The sequence below is a fragment of the Lampetra fluviatilis genome, chromosome 34 (genome assembly GCF_964198595.1).
Source record: "Lampetra fluviatilis chromosome 34, kcLamFluv1.1, whole genome shotgun sequence".
Lineage (NCBI taxonomy): Eukaryota > Metazoa > Chordata > Hyperoartia > Petromyzontiformes > Petromyzontidae > Lampetra > Lampetra fluviatilis.
This window is the reverse complement of record NC_136308.1, coordinates 8,289,550-8,306,905: the sequence shown is the minus strand read 5'-3', so window position 1 is coordinate 8,306,905 and position 17,356 is coordinate 8,289,550. Positions and strand designations below refer to the sequence as shown.

General features: G+C 44.0%; 1 protein-coding gene across 2 annotated transcripts in view; it reads left to right on the top strand.

Moving 5' to 3' along the window:
* LOC144944349 (contactin-4-like) overlaps nt 1-17,356 on the top strand; it is a 111,697-nt gene that overhangs the window by 19,241 nt on the left and 75,100 nt on the right. For both annotated transcript variants that reach the window (XM_078872448.1, XM_078872447.1), the window contains exons 2-4: nt 10,125-10,247; nt 12,131-12,260; nt 14,642-14,811. In XM_078872448.1, the coding sequence (XP_078728574.1) occupies nt 10,196-10,247; nt 12,131-12,260; nt 14,642-14,811 (352 nt within the window). In that variant the 5' untranslated portion in view covers nt 10,125-10,195. The remainder of the gene's footprint in view (nt 1-10,124; nt 10,248-12,130; nt 12,261-14,641; nt 14,812-17,356) is intronic.

Here is a 17,356-nt window from a genome sequence, read left to right as displayed (position 1 = left end):
TTCGTTTCAACTGCCACGCCGGATGATGAGATCGAACCGCAGGATTGCAGGGCCGGTCCGCTCGCCGTTGCGTCAGCGGTCTCAGCGGAGGCGATGCCTTGGCTCGTTCCAGAGACTGCCCAACGTTCCATGTGCACACTCGGATGTTGGCGCTTGCTGCCCCATTGTGCATCGTCTGTGGTGTGGTGGTGTTGGCACCGGCGGAGGGCGGTCATTATCATCTGCAAAATCATAGTAGCGTCAATAATATATATAGATAGATATTTTTGGAGCGTGTCTAAATGAGTCTCGAGACAGAGCCACAAATGCGGCTCAAGTGTTTTTTGTTTGAAAATAATTCCTTTCTCGGTTCCCAAGCATCCCCTAAGCTTGATAATAGTTTTTTGTTATCCTTCTATCTGGCAACAAAACTGACACCTTTTATTTACAAGGAGTCATGTTTGCATAGACCACAATACCTGCAGTCATAATGCAAACAAAAAACATAACTCTGATAATGTGCACTGTCCTTGAAGTTGATTGGTCCACACCCGAGATAGCTTTCATGACTCCTTGTAAAAAAATGACTCCTTGTGATAAAAAAGGTGTCAGTTTTGTTGCCAGATAGAAGGGTAAAAAAACAATTATCATATTTTTTACTGGCAAATGAGGTTCCAATGGTGGGATCCCCTAAGCTTGTTGGCACTCGGTCTTCAAATGTAACCTCGCTCGCGCCAACGATTTTGGCATTCTTGCTTGAGACCTCATTAACAACAAAGTTTTATCTGCACGCTGATAAATGATGTGCAAAGTGTGTCGCATAATCAAATGTGAAAATAACCGCACGTGCTCCAATATGTCACCGGCTTTGGAACGACAGCATACTGGGAATTAAGTCGTTTCGTTGTCATAATCAGCTGCAGCGTCAGTCTTAATTTTTTTGGTTATAAGACATTGTCTGCCCACTGCTAGATGAAAACTTCCCCATGCTGCCATCATCTCGTCACGGACCGGCGACAACACAATCCAATACATTCCTGCGCATGAGCCAATCTCATCGCTCCATCTCTGCGGTGGTCATCCTCTGGGGCACCTTCTCTCATTCGGCTACTATTCCATCGCTGGGTCTCATCCATCGGTCATCATCCCTTTTCGTGATGTGTCCACATCAAGCACAATTCGTTTTCTGAACAGTCGCCGGGCTTTCACCACCAATGTTATGATTCATAAACGGTTTATTTTGGGGGCTTGGATCGTCTATATATTTGTGTCGTAAACCCTCCTCCACCCGACATAGCCAATGCATGAATGTGTCACGTGAATCAAACGTGAACATGTATCCGCTGCTTCAACAGTACCACCGGTGCTGGTGTTGGAGAGTAATCTCCAAACATTAAAATGGGTAACGACGTTTCGCTGGACATTACATCTCGGAGCTCACATCTGGAGCTCTTGAGCTCCTGTTCACAACCTGAGGATACTGGATGTAATCACTAGTGAAGCATCACACTCTTTTAAACGTTGCGATATTACTCTCCAACACCAGCGCCGGTGGTGCTGAAGCAGAAATACATTTGGCACGCTTGACGCGCACGACACTTTTATTAATTGGTTGCTTCGAATGGAGGAGGGTTTGCAACACACATTTTTAGACGACCTAATCCAAAAGAAACCCATCATGAATCGGTCAATCTCGACGTCTCTGCTTTGTGTTTGTTTCCCAATCCGTGGCCTCCGTTTTCCTGCATCTCATTGTAATTCCCAGGATGCATCTCTGCATGCCTAACTACACGTTCAAGGCAACAACTGGAAATTAAAATCAAAAGATTAATTTTCAATGTGATGAATATTATCGCGCAAAACTTAGCGTAGCACTTCATACAGAGCTGTAATTAGCATATCAGGCACGACAACAGCGTCCTTCTAAACCCTCCTGTAGCGAACCACAGATGCACGGATCACTCCTTATTGCATTTCATTTGGCTCTTTAGCCAGTCACATGGCTCGTTGATAGAGTAAGTGGATCGCAGTCAGAAGGTTGGAAGTTCAAATCCTGGCTGGGGGATGGTTCAGCCCACCATCCATCTGAGGACAATGAAATATGTCCAACTGTGTTGGGAATTGCAATAATGGTTGTCCGATTGTATATACTCGCCCGTGTTATAGGAACGTGGAATTTCCATCACCAGCACAAGGCTATAAAAAAACGGATATGAGCACAGCCTCAATGCTCATTTGAGCAGGAGATTACTTTGACGTTTTTTTAACTGAAGGATTATTAGATTGCATAACATACCTGATCCCCATCACGATACACGCAAAAAGTCGATATATGTTGCCAGGAAAACTGTTTGTGTCTGCTGTTTGCTTAATCGCTTGTCCATGGTCCTCATTTATTGCTCGCTGCCATGGACATCATAAATAAAGGCACTTTATTATAAATAAAGGCACTTTATTTATCATGAATAAAGCCACTTTATTTATGATGCAATTTAATTTTAGCACGGGAGAAATTCGATTAGCACGGTTAGCTACGTATGTTGCGAAAGAAGTTCAACAAATATACATGCATGTGCAAAATTCCACTCGAACGGACGTGGGATTGATGGAAGCCAGTTTAATCTTGCCGAGGTTTGGGAGAAACGATTGTCATTTAACTTTGCCCTCTCTCTGGCTACATTGACGTGTAAGTTACATCAACCATGCCTGCGATGACTTCTATGGATGATGATAATGATGTTAATTATAATTAAGATTAATTACTTCATAATTTCGATGTAAAGCTTTCGTGACTGCACGGATTCATCTTCTTGGTTCTTTCGGTAAAGTCACGTAGAAAGGAAATAATAAAATAATAAAAATAAAACACAATAAAATTATTCTCACGGCGTTTCGGCCACAACGCAAGCAGTCGTCCTCAGGTGAAGAACAGGTCTGTCGGAAAGACAGCATCTGAATTTTTGCTTGCGTTGTGAAACGTCGTGAGAATTATTTTATTATGTTTTATTTTTATTATTTTATTATTACCCTTCTACGTGACTTTACTTAATAATTATTCAGTCGAAAAATGGATATGAACTCAGCAACCACAAGTGGGTAACAATTAGATATGTTCTTATCTCAAGCCTCTTTTTTAATGTTTATAATAAATTATCAAGTTTGAAACACACTGAGTGCTGTGGATGTCCTATGCCTATGTCATTATGCTCCAGGTTCCAGCGCCGTTAAAGTAATTGTTTAAAAAAATATACACCGCAATTTCAAAGCACACAGACATGCTAAATATAAAACCTCGTATGTGAGTCATCTTCATTAAATATTTCCGCTTGTCAAAATAAGTGTCTGCCATTGTCTGCTCGTTGCTATTACTGTCAAGATGTGATTTCGCGAAGAGAAATTTAAAAAAGTCGTGAATTTTTATAAAAGCATTACGGATAAACTTATTGACGTCTTGGCAGGGACCACCTGTGTACTGGGTTCTGGAGTGTGCCTAGGGCCCAACTTAAGCCCATTGCGAGTTCAAAGAGAGTTGAAAGCTGCCAGATCTAATGCATCCACCAAGTCTATTTTTGAACAGCTGCAGTGTGCATCTCATTGGGTTTCCACCATTCTCTCTCGGTTATTAAGCCTGCTTTATTTGCATCCCGTCTCAAAGTAAGATCGAGCACCATTTGCTTTTATAAAGCTGAACAATTTTTTTTTACTGGAAATATCGGCCAACAAAATGTAAGGATATTAGAAAGCAAGCACGCTCCATGGGTGTCGGTGTACATGACTTGAAATTACAATCGTGGGGACTTTATTAGCCGCTGGTGTGGAAATCACGTTTTAGATTTGTTTTTGTTATCGTAGTCATCATTACCAGACACTGCCTTGTAGCTAATATACATATAGCTCATCTAATGTGGAAACAAAGACATTTTATTGGCATAAACACGAGCTTATTGTGCACATGGGAATGAATTACGTTATCTTCAATTTGAAAGAAAAAAACCAAAACAGAATCCGGTCACAGATGCGCTCGCGGTAAAACGGCGCGCAAGAGTCAAAACCGTGGCTCGGAATGAACAACCGAGACCCGGAATGGGACCCGGCGAAACGCGACGAGAGACGCGCGGCTTTCAGTACCCTCCTCCCGACGGTGGAGCAGCTGCTGCTGACTGCGCTGCAGCGCGGGCTATTGTGTGTCCCGCAGAATAAGCTCGCAGGTGAGCAGAGCTAATGAGGATCCGTGGGCCACGGGGTTTGCAAGACTCGTCCATTGATTTCGGACCACGCACGCCGTCTCTCTTCACTTGCCCGAGCATGGCGAGGCTTCTCACTGCAACCTCGCTCCGCTTGCACGGCAACAGCCAAAACAAGCAACAGTCATCTTTTTTTTCGATTAAAAAACATTGCTTTGGTGGCATGAAACCAAGGTTTTCAGCGCCAGAAAAATATCTATATAATTTTAGGCACACCTTTGGAGTTAAGGAATCACATTTCGGAATTATTTAAAATGCCTGTGTGCTTCCACCAATATAAACGTGCGTGCGTGCGCACAATGTTTACTTATTTGTTTACCATTAAACTACATCTTTGAAGGTGTACATATTCCAAGCGGTGAAGTTAAAATAAACCACGATACCGGGTTAATGTAACGCTCTTTGACGTGCACACGTGGCGGTTGATGCAATTGGACGAGCCAGTGGAGCCCACATTTTCCAGGCCAAACAAGGGGATAAATAAATAAAATCCTCCTCCAAGAAGGCACCTTGAAAGGCTTTGCAAAGAAACTTCCAGCACTCTTGTTTGCGATCGGCAAAAAAAAACAGTTATTGGCGAGTCATCATGGGACCTCCTTTGCCAGTACCAAAATATACCAATAGGGTTTTTCCCCTTTTTTCTGGCAACAAAACTGACACCTTTTGCAAGGAATCATGCTTACATTAACCACAATGCTTGCAGTCAAATGCAAACAAAAAACAATACTCTGATAATTGATGCATTGTCTTTGAAACTGATTGGGCCACACAATTAGAAAGCTATCTCTGGTGTGGTCCAATCAGTTTCAAAGACAATGCATAAATGATCAGAGTATTGTTTTTTGTTTGCATTTGACTGCAAGTATGGTGGTTAATGTAAGCATGATTCCTTGCAAAAAATGTCAGTTTTGTTGCCAGAAAAAAGGGGAAAACACTATTCGTTTATTGGCGAGTGTGTGAACTAAAGGCTGAATTTGGTAATTGGGCGTAAAAAAGAACAGCAACACGAAGGATCCTCGAACTCTGCAGAGCTTCGGGGAACCTCCCGGCAATCTCCCAAGGGCAAACTAGTTCGCACATTTTGAACAGCTCAGACGTCTTTCGATCCACCCGTACGGCATAGCGCAGACAGCTGTAAACACTGCTCTTGCTTCAGATGAGTCAGACGTGCCCTCAGGATCACTGTGCGTGTGCAGAACACGTGCGATAATTACGAAGAACTTTTAGGCCATTATTAAGTGCTTGAACATTTGAAGTGAAAAAAAACAAGCGTTGCACTATTTGCTCACTGGGTGCACATTACAGTGTCGGTTGAACTGATGAAGCTGAAGGAAGCCGCAGAGCAGAGGGGATTGGCGATGAACGAAGCCGTGAAATTGGTAGACCGTCTTCTTCGTACGGCTGATGTTGGTGTAGATCAACACCTATAGTTTTACATTGAGGTGCTTGAGTCAGATAAAAAGATTTGTCGGGAGTAGCAGAGTGCATCGCTGTGATGATGCCCCCTCCTTCGTATTTGTGAATCGGGTATCAAGGGGTTATTTGTTCCCGTGGTCTATTCTGGGTGGCCACTGTCACGCACCAGATATTATTTAATGTTCCGTTTGTGCACCAAGTGTCTGCATTGGTAGATGACCGATAGCAATAGAGGGACTTCGTCACTGTCCAGTCAACACGGAATTTTGGGGTCAAAGTTGGGTCAACGTTGGTCCAATTGTTCCTGCCACGAGCCAATGCTGGCCCAACAGTTGACCTTACGTGAACTTTGTGCTGAGTAGACATCCAGGTGTACAATGAGCCCCCCAATGTTTTAAAGATAAAAAAAAAATTCTCCCAAGAATAATAGACACTTTATTCTTTGGTTCTTTCGGTTAAGTCACGTCTAAAGATAAAATAATAAATTAAATATTATTCATTATTTTATCTTTAGACGTGACTTAACCGAAAGAACCAAAGAATAATTCCTGCAGTCACGAAAGCTCCAAAATTAAGAATAGACACTTTGTAAAGGCTAATAGAGACTTAACCCGGCCGCCACATAGCAAATGTAATTAAACTGATCTCTCAAACCTTACGAATAAATAATCAGTGTAGCTAAAACATCGTGCATCTTCCGGAGCATTTATTATATATTCATCACAAATGTATGATTAGTTGGGCTCTGTATGACACCCTCATTCTGTGGTCAGATCTAATTGAATGCGAATATGACCAACGCAATCCAGGCCTGTGAGAAATGTGTGAAAATAACATATCGTTTGCTTAGATCTCTCCTTAATCCTGTGCTTATGTAAATCACTCCGATGTCACTTTGTACACACATTATATATTCACTCCTCGATATCCTTACGCGAGAGAGTTGTGTATCCACTTAGACTGTTACATGAGCTTGCTCAGAGGTATGGGTGTACACGACGCATGAGAAAATATCGGAAAACCGCGTTTTGTTTCTCATTTGAATGCTTTAGATCGGTCATACAAAAGTCAAATCGATTTCCCGCTCCAATGAGCATTGAGGCGGCGCTCGACCCCCTATTTACAGCACTGATCCAGTCGGTGAAAATGTCACGTTCCTCTGGCGTAAGTGAGTCTATTCATAGGACAACCATTGTTGTTTCCACCACAAAGGAGCACTCAACCCTCAGCCGGGATTTGAACCAGCACCCTCCCGCATACGAGCCGCTCAAAGTTCAAAGTTAATTTATTAGGTATGGCCCTGTGAGCCATTCGGCTCTTGAATCGGGTGCAACCGCAACAAACAAAAAACAAAAACATGAACAAAAATACATCTTATAGTGACTATGTGCAAACAAAAAATCCAAGAAAAGACAGCAAAATATTGCAGAAAAATCACCGTAAACCAACACTGTGCAAAAATCCGAACCACAAGACAACCTAGATTAGGCCATCAGTCTAACTCTGTACAACAACAAACAAACATGACCAAACCAATTTTTTTTTTCGAAAATCACCAAAATAAAGCCATAAAAGCAATGGAACAGTGGTCATAGGAACTGTGACCGAATTTTCACAATAAACGACGTGAACAACATGTACGTGGAAGCAAATGGGGAGCACATTGCCCTCTGGCCCCAGCGATCTGTGTTCTACTACCGTCCGTGGCTAACACCAGCGGCGAGTGACATCTTCCCTCCTCTCCCCCTTACCAACCCACACTGAACCGGCGTGGTGACGTGTCGTCAAATAGCCCCCGTGACCGACACGGCGTGATGGGGAGACTTTCATCCACAAGTGGGTTGACAGAGGCTGCAAATTATTCATATTAAGTGTACGTGAGCAGGTGGAGGTCAATTTGATTCGCAGTGCTGACGTCACTGACGGCAGAGAGTCATTCCACTAACTGTCAGGTGAACGTATTCTCCTGCAATTCACCCTAACTGCTGAGAAGCGGTAAATCATCACCCACCTTGCCCCATCATGAACATATTCCAAATACACGACAGAAGTGTGCCCATTTCAGACATTAGGTAGCCAATGACAATGCTGGTTGCAAGAAGAAGATTTCATCCTCGGATTGTACGTATTAATATATGATTGTTTAATCATTGCCTTATACCTAAACCATTTGGAAGAATATCTCGCCGGTGATATACGTGTAACATGTTTTAATGGCAAATGTTCCAACTCATGTCACGTATAATTTGCGCATTCGTGTAATATGCATTTGATGCATTATTCTGCCATTGCACTTTTTACCGATATAATCCTTACACATATTTACTTTGTAGCCCAATGTTTCTCTTGAATTAATAAGAGACGTGTAATCTCATTGCGGCTCTCACTTGGTTACAGAGGTTTTGCTTACAACGTAGTTTTTTTCCCCACAGTTGTGCTGCATGCCTCTCTGCTGTGTTTTCACAACATGCTGTGAGAGCCCGAACAAAAAAAAACCCATCAGAGTAGCACACGCATTTGAGTCGTAAACATGCATGTGCACGCACACGCGTGTTTATGACTCATTTCAAGAAAACCATTTAGAACCGTAGATTGCCAGTAATTGCTGGAGTTGTTGAATGCAAATGTAGCCGAGCGGGATGTCCTGTGCTTCTAAACTGGTCCTTCCAGCAATGCAAGTGAGTGCAATTTTTAACGCAGGCTTATTTACCATGACCAGTGAAGCCATGAGTTGGGAACAGCGTTCTTCCACCGTGCTGTCACGGTTTTACATTCAATTACATTTTAAAACGGTCTGCTAAAATGTCTGCTCGTTCTAAACTCGAACGATGGCGACGTGACTGTGCAGATCAGTTTAGTGGAACAATATCAATTTTATCCCTTCGCATAAAATTGGCTTTACAGAAATTACACGAGACTAACTATACGTTGTTTGACGATCGTCACTGGGCTACCATTACCAATCTCACTGTTTCTTGGCATTTATATCGCTGAAGCACAAGCAAAACAGCACCAGAGCACCTAAACGAGACTGGTGTGTTTATGAGTCCATTATCTCGCTGGCATTTTCACAACCGCTTGCTGTGTCACAGCACATGAGTGTGTGCTTTACCGTAATATTTGTTTTATATATATGTAGAGATGCCTAGCTCCCCGATGTGTTTTCGGGTTGCACCACGTATCAGTTGGTATGACGTCCAACGTTTCACTCCACATAACTGGGAGCTTCTTCAGCAAATACATTTGGCTGACGGTGAAATAACGTTGTCCTTCCAGTCACGTGACACGGCAGGCAGCGGCTCCCAGCATGCGGAGCGCACCGTTGGGACCGTCACGCCGAACAATCGCAGGATGCCACCTGAAAACACAACCGAGACAGCTGTCCGGCACGGCCGCAAAAAAAAAAGAAAAACTATCGCAGGAGCATTTTGGAATCTTTTGCTCACGCGGCAACTTTTTTCTCGCGCTTTCACTGCCAGCGGAGTGGCTTGGGGATCACCGCAGCCGATGTCTTGGCTGACGTCCTCTTTGTCGGCTTTGGCGAGGCTGCGAGCAGTGCTGCGTCCGCGTCAAACGCAACCTATAAACCCTGGGCCCAGTTCCCATGCTGCCGCTTTTGTCCCGCGCGTTGATGACGAATGCGAGCGGTGCCAAAGCAGTTGGGGGGGCACTGCGGTAGGAACAAGATAAATGGTGGTGTGGTGTGGGGGGGGGTTCTCGCTGATTTATTTATATGCCCTGTTGTCTCAAATAATGACTCGCTTTTCGCTCGTTGCGTAAAATTGCGGTTGAGAATTAGCGGGTTTTGATAGCGTTTTTCGGGGGTTACGTATTGCGCCGATGGAAGTCACTTCGTCGTCGTAAGCTGCACAGGTTATCTAGGTGAGAACAGATGCTGAACTAAGAGGGTTTGTAAATTATTCCACAACTTGAACGAAAGTAAAGTCAACTCAACATCGGATCTTGTGAGAGAAAAACACTTAACACGCCAAGGCCGTGCTTTCTAATGTTGCATGATAAGTGTTTCAACACATTTCACACACGTGTCGTCAGAAATTTGGTGACAAAATTGCATCTCCCGGCTTTGCATTTCAAAAAAAAATTCGCAAATACTTCCCGCATTAAAACAACAAGAACGCATCACGCATGCCGCCGAAAATTATTCATTTCGCGCTCAGAAATTAAAGTTGCGGTTGTGCATCACATCGTGGAATGTCTCCACAAATTCCAAGCACATTCCCTTCTCAGTTTGCAATGATTGTTTTTTGTTGTTGTTAAAATTAATTGGATCTAAAATGAGCATCAATAGCGCGGTCTGCCTCTGGAATTTCCACATCTCCTTATTGTGGCGTTGAAGCTTTGCCCCACCGAGCGAACGCGTCCCGGCGTTGTGCCTCTCGATTCTATCTACTGTGCGTCACATCGCAGTCTTGCTTCTCTGTGACCCCACCACCCCCTCCACCACTTCCCTTCCACCTCCCACAGGCGAAGTGACGAGGAGAGCAAGCGTGGAGCTTCTGCTGGACGCTGCCAACCCCCTCTGATGTGCTATAGGGATGTGGCTGTATGAATTTGCAATTGTGGTAGCATTTGCTGCTTACCCTGCAGGTAAACAAAAAAATAACTCAAAGCAAAAATAATTTTTTTGGGTGGAAGATTTAGTTTTTTAAAAAGTTGAATTTGCAATGCAATAGTTGTTGTTGTGGTGGTATTTAAAGTGAATGTTGAGTTTGATTGTCATTGTAGTCTGACCCATTTTTTCCGTGTGCATGTTCAGTTATAGTAAAAGTAATGACCGATGATAAATGAATAAGTAAGTAATCTACACTACAGCTGATGATCAATGTCTAAGAGATTAAATGCTATTTGTTGTCGATTTCAACCAGGATTGTTTTTTTATCCTTTCCGATTGCATTACAAAGTGGACAGTAAAACTAAATAAATAAACATCGTGATGTGTGATTTTTCCTATGTTACCTTTACATAATACATGTTATATATATTTATTTGTCACCAATATACATTTAAACATATTTTTTTCTCACAGTGATGCTAGCATTTTATTTTACCCAAAAGCCTCACGGCCACCTGGTGGTTTTTGTGGTGAACCTCGCTGGAATTCTTTCTCAGACCCGCGCAAATAATTAGCACTGGCTTTGCATGTGATTGCTGTAAATTATGCTCAGATTAATCTCAAACTCTGGGATATACGCCTCATTCCTGTAAGAGATGCATTTTTTGTTTAATGTACACACATTCTATTAGCCCTGCGTTCGCGTGCATGCCGTGCTTGTCTTTCGGCAACTAGGTGCATTAAAGCGAGTGTATAACAAAGCGATCAATTGTTTAACTCTCCAATACGATCGTAGTAGTAGTAGTATTTCTTAATGTGACTTTAAATAAGTATATATGTATCGTACAACTCAGAGTTAATTACAAAGCGAAGATCGAGGCTCAGTGGGATGGAAAATTACCGCGGTAACAAAGGGACGCTTGCTAATGTGGCGTTTGTTACCATAAGCATACCTGTTCCAAACAGCATACAAGCGGGTTTGGGTGTGCAGTGCAAGCACATTTTAAAAAGCAATGACTATTATTATTATTATTACCTGGAAGTATCTATTTTTTTCTTAAATGGCTGCAAAGGGCCTCAGACAATATAATGAGCATAGACTACGACTGCAGTTCCGTCTTTGTAATTTTCGTTCCATAGTTAAATAAATAAGATTGTGCTTTTTTATTGTAATTATTATTCCTGCGGTTTTTCAAGCCCAATTATATCTAGGCACGTAACAATTCCTTTTTTTTGTTGATAGACTCTGGTAAAAAATTAAAAATGTAGTTTATGCACCCATTCGTATTGGCTACAGCAAACTACCGCCATTACATTTTTACGTGATTGCGTTAAAAGAAACAATTTGTTTTATTGTTGTTGTCGATATATTTCATGAGAGAAATTACTCTATTCAGTAAATGTTACAGCAAGATGCACCTGCGATGTGCAAGTGCAAACTTCTATACTAACGATTGAAATTATTTCAGATGCATACGCCGTCAGATTAATTTTCCACGAAAGGAAAATGGGGTCCGCATTTTCACCATGAAAGCAATAGTCATCTGTTGACCATGGCTTGGCTTCAAATTGGTTTCACGATTTTGAGGGCCTTGTGAAATTGTCTTCTTATTAACGTGAATAATAATAAAAATAAAATAGAGCATTTCTCACGGTTAAAAGCGAAAAAAACACATTTACATTTAAGTTCCTCATTTCATCCCCTGAATGAGAAGTGACACATTTTCAATTTAAATCTTCTAAATGTTGGTTTTATTGTCGTTCGCACTGATAGGAAGTGGGCCATAAGAATGGGAGCACAGTGTGAAATGGCTGCAGATGCAAATGGAAGGATGCTACCAATGAAATTCCCTCCTCCCCCCGCGCACGCCCTCTCTCCCTCCCTCCCTCCCCCTCTTAACATTCCCTATTCCTCTAGCGGAACAGACAGGGGAATATGGCCCACTGTTTTTGGAGGAGCCGGAAGATGTGACATATTTGGTAGAGTCCTCTGAGAAAAAGGTCTCGTTCCGGTGTAGAGCCAGTGGACACCCTCCCCCACTCTACAGGTGAGTCCGCGGTGTGCAGCGATGGAGATTCCTCGGACACTTAAGTCCGATTGAAATTTTTAAGACGAGAGAACCATTCTCGCAACTATTTTTTTTTAGTTTAACACGCAAGCTTCCGCGACCAGTGTCATTCATTTTAAATGTGTTTTTTTTTGGGGTTAGATCGCGTAAGTACAAATATTCTGGCAAATCGCCCGATGATGCTGGATGTAATTACCAGCGAAACGTCGTACTCAGATTGTAATTGTTGTGGATTCACTCTTCAACACACCGGTGGGCTGAAGTAGTAACTATTTGGCGTTGTGTTTTTCGTGACAAATCCCTTACTGATTGGCCATGTCGGGCGGTGGAGGGTTTCGACACATTGATACTTACGTGATCGAACCCAAAAACCTTTATTATGAATATTATTTTTTATTTCTTTTCTTATCAGGTAAGGTCCGCTGAGTTATGTGGCTCTTTTTCAGAAGCTGCCTGGCCACAAATGATAGCTCAACGGAGTGTCTTAGCACGTGGATATGTATAGCAGCCAAACACTCTAAATGCACATTGTTTCTAAATGAGGAGGGAAAAACCGGAGGACCCCGGAGAAAAATCCATGCGACCAGGGGGAGAACGCGCAAACTCAAAATATACAGCAGGCGTCAGGCTTGGGACCGAACTCACGTCCTCCTGTATACCAGGCGAGATAGTTAACATCTCGCCACCATGGTGCAAACACATCGTAAAATGCTGCAGTTAGCCGACGGTGGAAGGAAACGTGTGGGCTTTGGCAAGGTGCATTATTAAATATTGATCAAATGTATTTGAAAAAAAAAAGATATTGCGATTATGTTTAACTGGTGAGCGGTGAGAGGTTAGGTGAGTTGATATTCAGAGAGTCAAATCAGGTCAATGTCTGACGAGGGTCAAGGTGGATGCCCTTTGAGTGTCGTCCCGTCAACCCCCGTCAAACGGACAGGCTGCCATTTAGTTTCAAATTAAACGCTCGCTAGAATTAATGTACATGACAATGTCACATATCCGACGCGCAGGGGACAGAGGGACAGGCGGCTATGTGAAAAGGCCACGCATGTACACATCTACGAAAAATGACAGTGATATCACCATGCACAGACAGGTTAGAAGTGGAAACCCGCGTTACCGTGCGTTTAGAAATGAACACACGTTCGCGAGATCAAGAATACGATAACGCGAGCGCACAAAGGTCGGATCTGGGACTAACTATTGCAAATAACAGTGGCACCGGGCACATACATTGCACTGTTTGTGGGCGGATCATTGGTCAGGGCGAATATGCGACGGTCGGATATGCGACGTCGTGAAAGGTGTGGGCAAAGGTGGAGCACCCCAATGCCTTTGCTAGTGGAAGGGTATCACATAAACCATCACGTAAACTCCGGTCATTCTCGCAGCAGTTTTTGGCTGGTCATTAAACAAAGATGGTCACTGCATCGCGCGCTTTCATCTGCGCTTCTGCGGCCGTCTGGAACGCTCTTCCTTAGGATATTAGGAAGCCGCTGGAGCTATGCAGTTTTAAATTACCTACATTGGAAACTAATTTCTTTAGAACAGCTTTTTGTGTATAGATTGTTGTCCTTCCCCCACACCTCCGATTAGCACAATTGACTATGGCTACGTACAGTGCGAAAGAAGTTCCATATACACTAAAATTGAGCTCTCGAGAGTGTCCCTCCAAGCGCCTTTGGCCTACTCTTCCACCGCTTACCAGAGGTATCGGACGAGGCATGCGACCTTGTGCCGCACTTTAAAGCCGCGTGCGTGTATGTGTAGTAATTACTCAGGAGGCTTGACGACGGGATCGGAGGCACACTTATTTATTAACACAACTTGTATACAGTTAGCGAGTATACACAGGACCTAAGGGGTAACGTCCCCTTACTCGGCTAACAGGGAGACACAACATCTAAGCCCCGCTAACCTAAGCCCAAGTCCTCCACTAGGGAGCTAGGGGAGGCTACCTGTCCCAGCCCTGGTCAAGCTGGGATCCGACCTCCTGAGTTCCCAGACCTGCTCGTCAGTCTGGGCTCTCGGGGCCACGCCACCGGCTTGCCCTGGTCGGCCCTGATAAGGACAGCGAGCCAGGGGAGCTCCGGGGCCTATTCTAGCTGGTCTTCCGTCTTCGCTGGTTAAAGCTGATACCTCGACCTCGAGCCCTCCGGCTCACCCCCTCTTATAGTCCGCGGCCCCCCCGGGAGGGGCCCGTGGGGGATGCAGGTGCGGACGTCGGTGTGGCCACCTCCTATGTGTACGGCCCTAACCACGCCCCTTGTGTTTGTTTACCATCCGCTCCCATACACAATTACACCTCTACATATGTGTGGTCACGTGACGTGTGGGGCATCGCGCTTCATTCACAGGTGGCTGAAGAATGGGACGGAGGTTCCGATCACCGGACACTACAGCCTGGCAGGGGGAAGCCTGATCGTGAGAAATCCATCCGAGGGTCGAGATGGCGGCGTGTTCCAGTGCCTGGTCACCAACTCCGTCGGAAGCATCATTAGTGTGGAAGCCAGACTACAGTTTGCCTGTGAGCGCCTTCCATGATTCTTTCTCTCGCATGTATTTCTCCCCTCTGTTGTCATAAAGGGCCGTCCATAAATGACGTCACGCGATTTTGAACGGTTTTTGACCCCCCCCCCCGTCGTCACACGGCATCACAAAAAGTCAGACCCCCCCCTCAAATATGACGTCACAAAGCTCTGCCCCCCCCCCAAAAAAAAATGCTTCAAATCGCTTTAAACTATTGTCATTGTAGTGCGTATTTAATGTGGCGCTGCACTCTGATGTTGTAGGAGAAAACATTTGTAAAAAAAGTCTATTTAATTAAGTAGAACGTGTTATCTATATTTATTTAAAGTTGCGCATTTTGATGTGACGTCACATTTCTCACCCCCCCCCCTCGTCACACATCGTCACAAATGTCTGACCCCCCCACCCCCCCAGGTGCGTGACGTCATTTATGGACGGCCCCTAACCTCGTTGAATCATCTCTTACACCTTCACTTGCGTCGTTTGTTGCTTGCCCCTTGGCATTGTGGGGGACCTTTTAGGGTTGTGTGAGCAGCGAGGGTAATATATAACACGTGGTAGGCTTTCGCCACCAATATTATTCATATTCAACGTCTTTGGGTTTAGATCGCGTTATTTATAAATGTACGACGTTTCGCTGGTAATTGCATCCAGCAAATTGCCCGATGATGCTGGATGCAATTACCAGCGAAACGTCGTACTCAAATTGTAAATGTTGTGGTTTCACGCTTCAACACACCGGTGGGCTAAAGCAGTGAACTATTTGTCTTTTGTCAACGTGACACTTTTTACTGATTGGCCGTGTCGGGTGGTGGAGGGTTACGACACATTTATAAATAACGCGATCTAAACCCAAAAACGTTGATTATGAAGGGTAATAAATACTGTATCTATATATAAAAAAGACGCCGCAAGTTTAATAGTCCAGTGGCTGGCTTCTTTGCACCTACGCATTGACAAAAGAGCGGTAGGGGCGGGAGAGCTTGGCGCAACATGCAGAGGGCTCTTTGTCCAGTGGAGCGTCACGGAACGTCGACATCTTCACACGGACGTGGAGAAAAGCAATCCGTGCAGTTTTACGTGCAAAGCGTTGTTGACGGCAAACGCGGGCGTAGCGTTATTCGGGGGGTCAAAAAATCGTCCAAAGTCGCGTGACGTCATTTATGGACGGCCCCTGATGGCGAGTTGCGCTTCGGCGTCGGCAAGCCAGGGGGCAGGGCGCCATCGTGGGCGTCTGCGTTGGGCAGGGGTATGGGTGCTCGTGCCGTCGTTTTAATATTTCCCTCTGCGTGTTTTTTTGCGAGAGAAATGCGTGTTTTTTTTACTTTATTTTAGATAACGAGACCAGTAATTGTTACCATTGTGGTGCAGGAAACACATTGTATTTCCGCAAAGAAATTTAGAACACAAATGCCCCATATGGATTTGAAAATGCGCTGAGTCATTTAGGACCACGGCGGTCATTTTGCGCCGTGTAATATTATTTTGTGGTTTCAAAATGTGTTCGACAACTGAATTGCATGCATTGTTCTGAAAAATTGAAGATTTCCGTAACAAAGCCCATCCATTATAGACCACTAATAAAATCTTACGTATGAGGACCCTGCTGTAGGCCAGCTCTCCATTATCGGAAATTTGTTCTTAACATATTTAGCAGCTCATTGTTAATGCATGCTCTTCATGGGTTTAGTGTTTTTTTCTATGTTAGGTGACTCTTCAATATCCGAATAGTACAACAAAAAATTGCGTGTTAACATATGTATGCAATCAATATTTATAACCAGCTATAGCCACATATGTTTTTTTTTAATTGTCCAAACATCCCATTGAAATTTCGTATCGAGATCGAATGAGCTTTTCCTGGCTAATCAAAAAGCGCAATCATTATTGTCGTTACAGCTCATTGGCAACACAATCAAACGCAATTCCGCCTGAAACTCTCTCTGAAGCCTGTGTAGGAATTATTCAGCACGCACATGTTTGCTTTGAAAGTGATGAACGTCGCATGGGAAATAAAGTAACGGATGGATTGCCGCAACAACTAGGGGAGGTAATTCCGCCATCAGTGGAGCAAGTGAGCTGTTGCAGGGCTGCACCTTTAACTTTCTGATTAATAGCCACAGCTTAATGGGGGGGGGGGGGGGTGCAGGCCTTTGATCATTTTAGGGGGCCCTTTTTGTCTGGATGGCTACACAACTATGGGACATCCTGCGCTGGTTCTGCGATACAGAGTAGGCATGGATCGATTCGTCGATTAAAATCGATTCTCATGCTCACGGTGTGTGCATCACATCACGCGTGTTGATAATCAGTTCCATTCATATACCTTATGTGTAATGGGCTCACATTCAGGGCTGGATTAAGTTTGAATGGGGGCCCTTGGGCTGTGATGGTTTGGGCGGGCCTTCTCTGTTAAGTAAATTCCTTCCCTTGACTGTTTTACAACCACTCGTGCCCGATGCTAAACACTCCAACGTTATTCACATTGGTTATTTCACTTCTCGTTTTTAAAACGTCGTGTATACTAATCGTCGACTAGAATC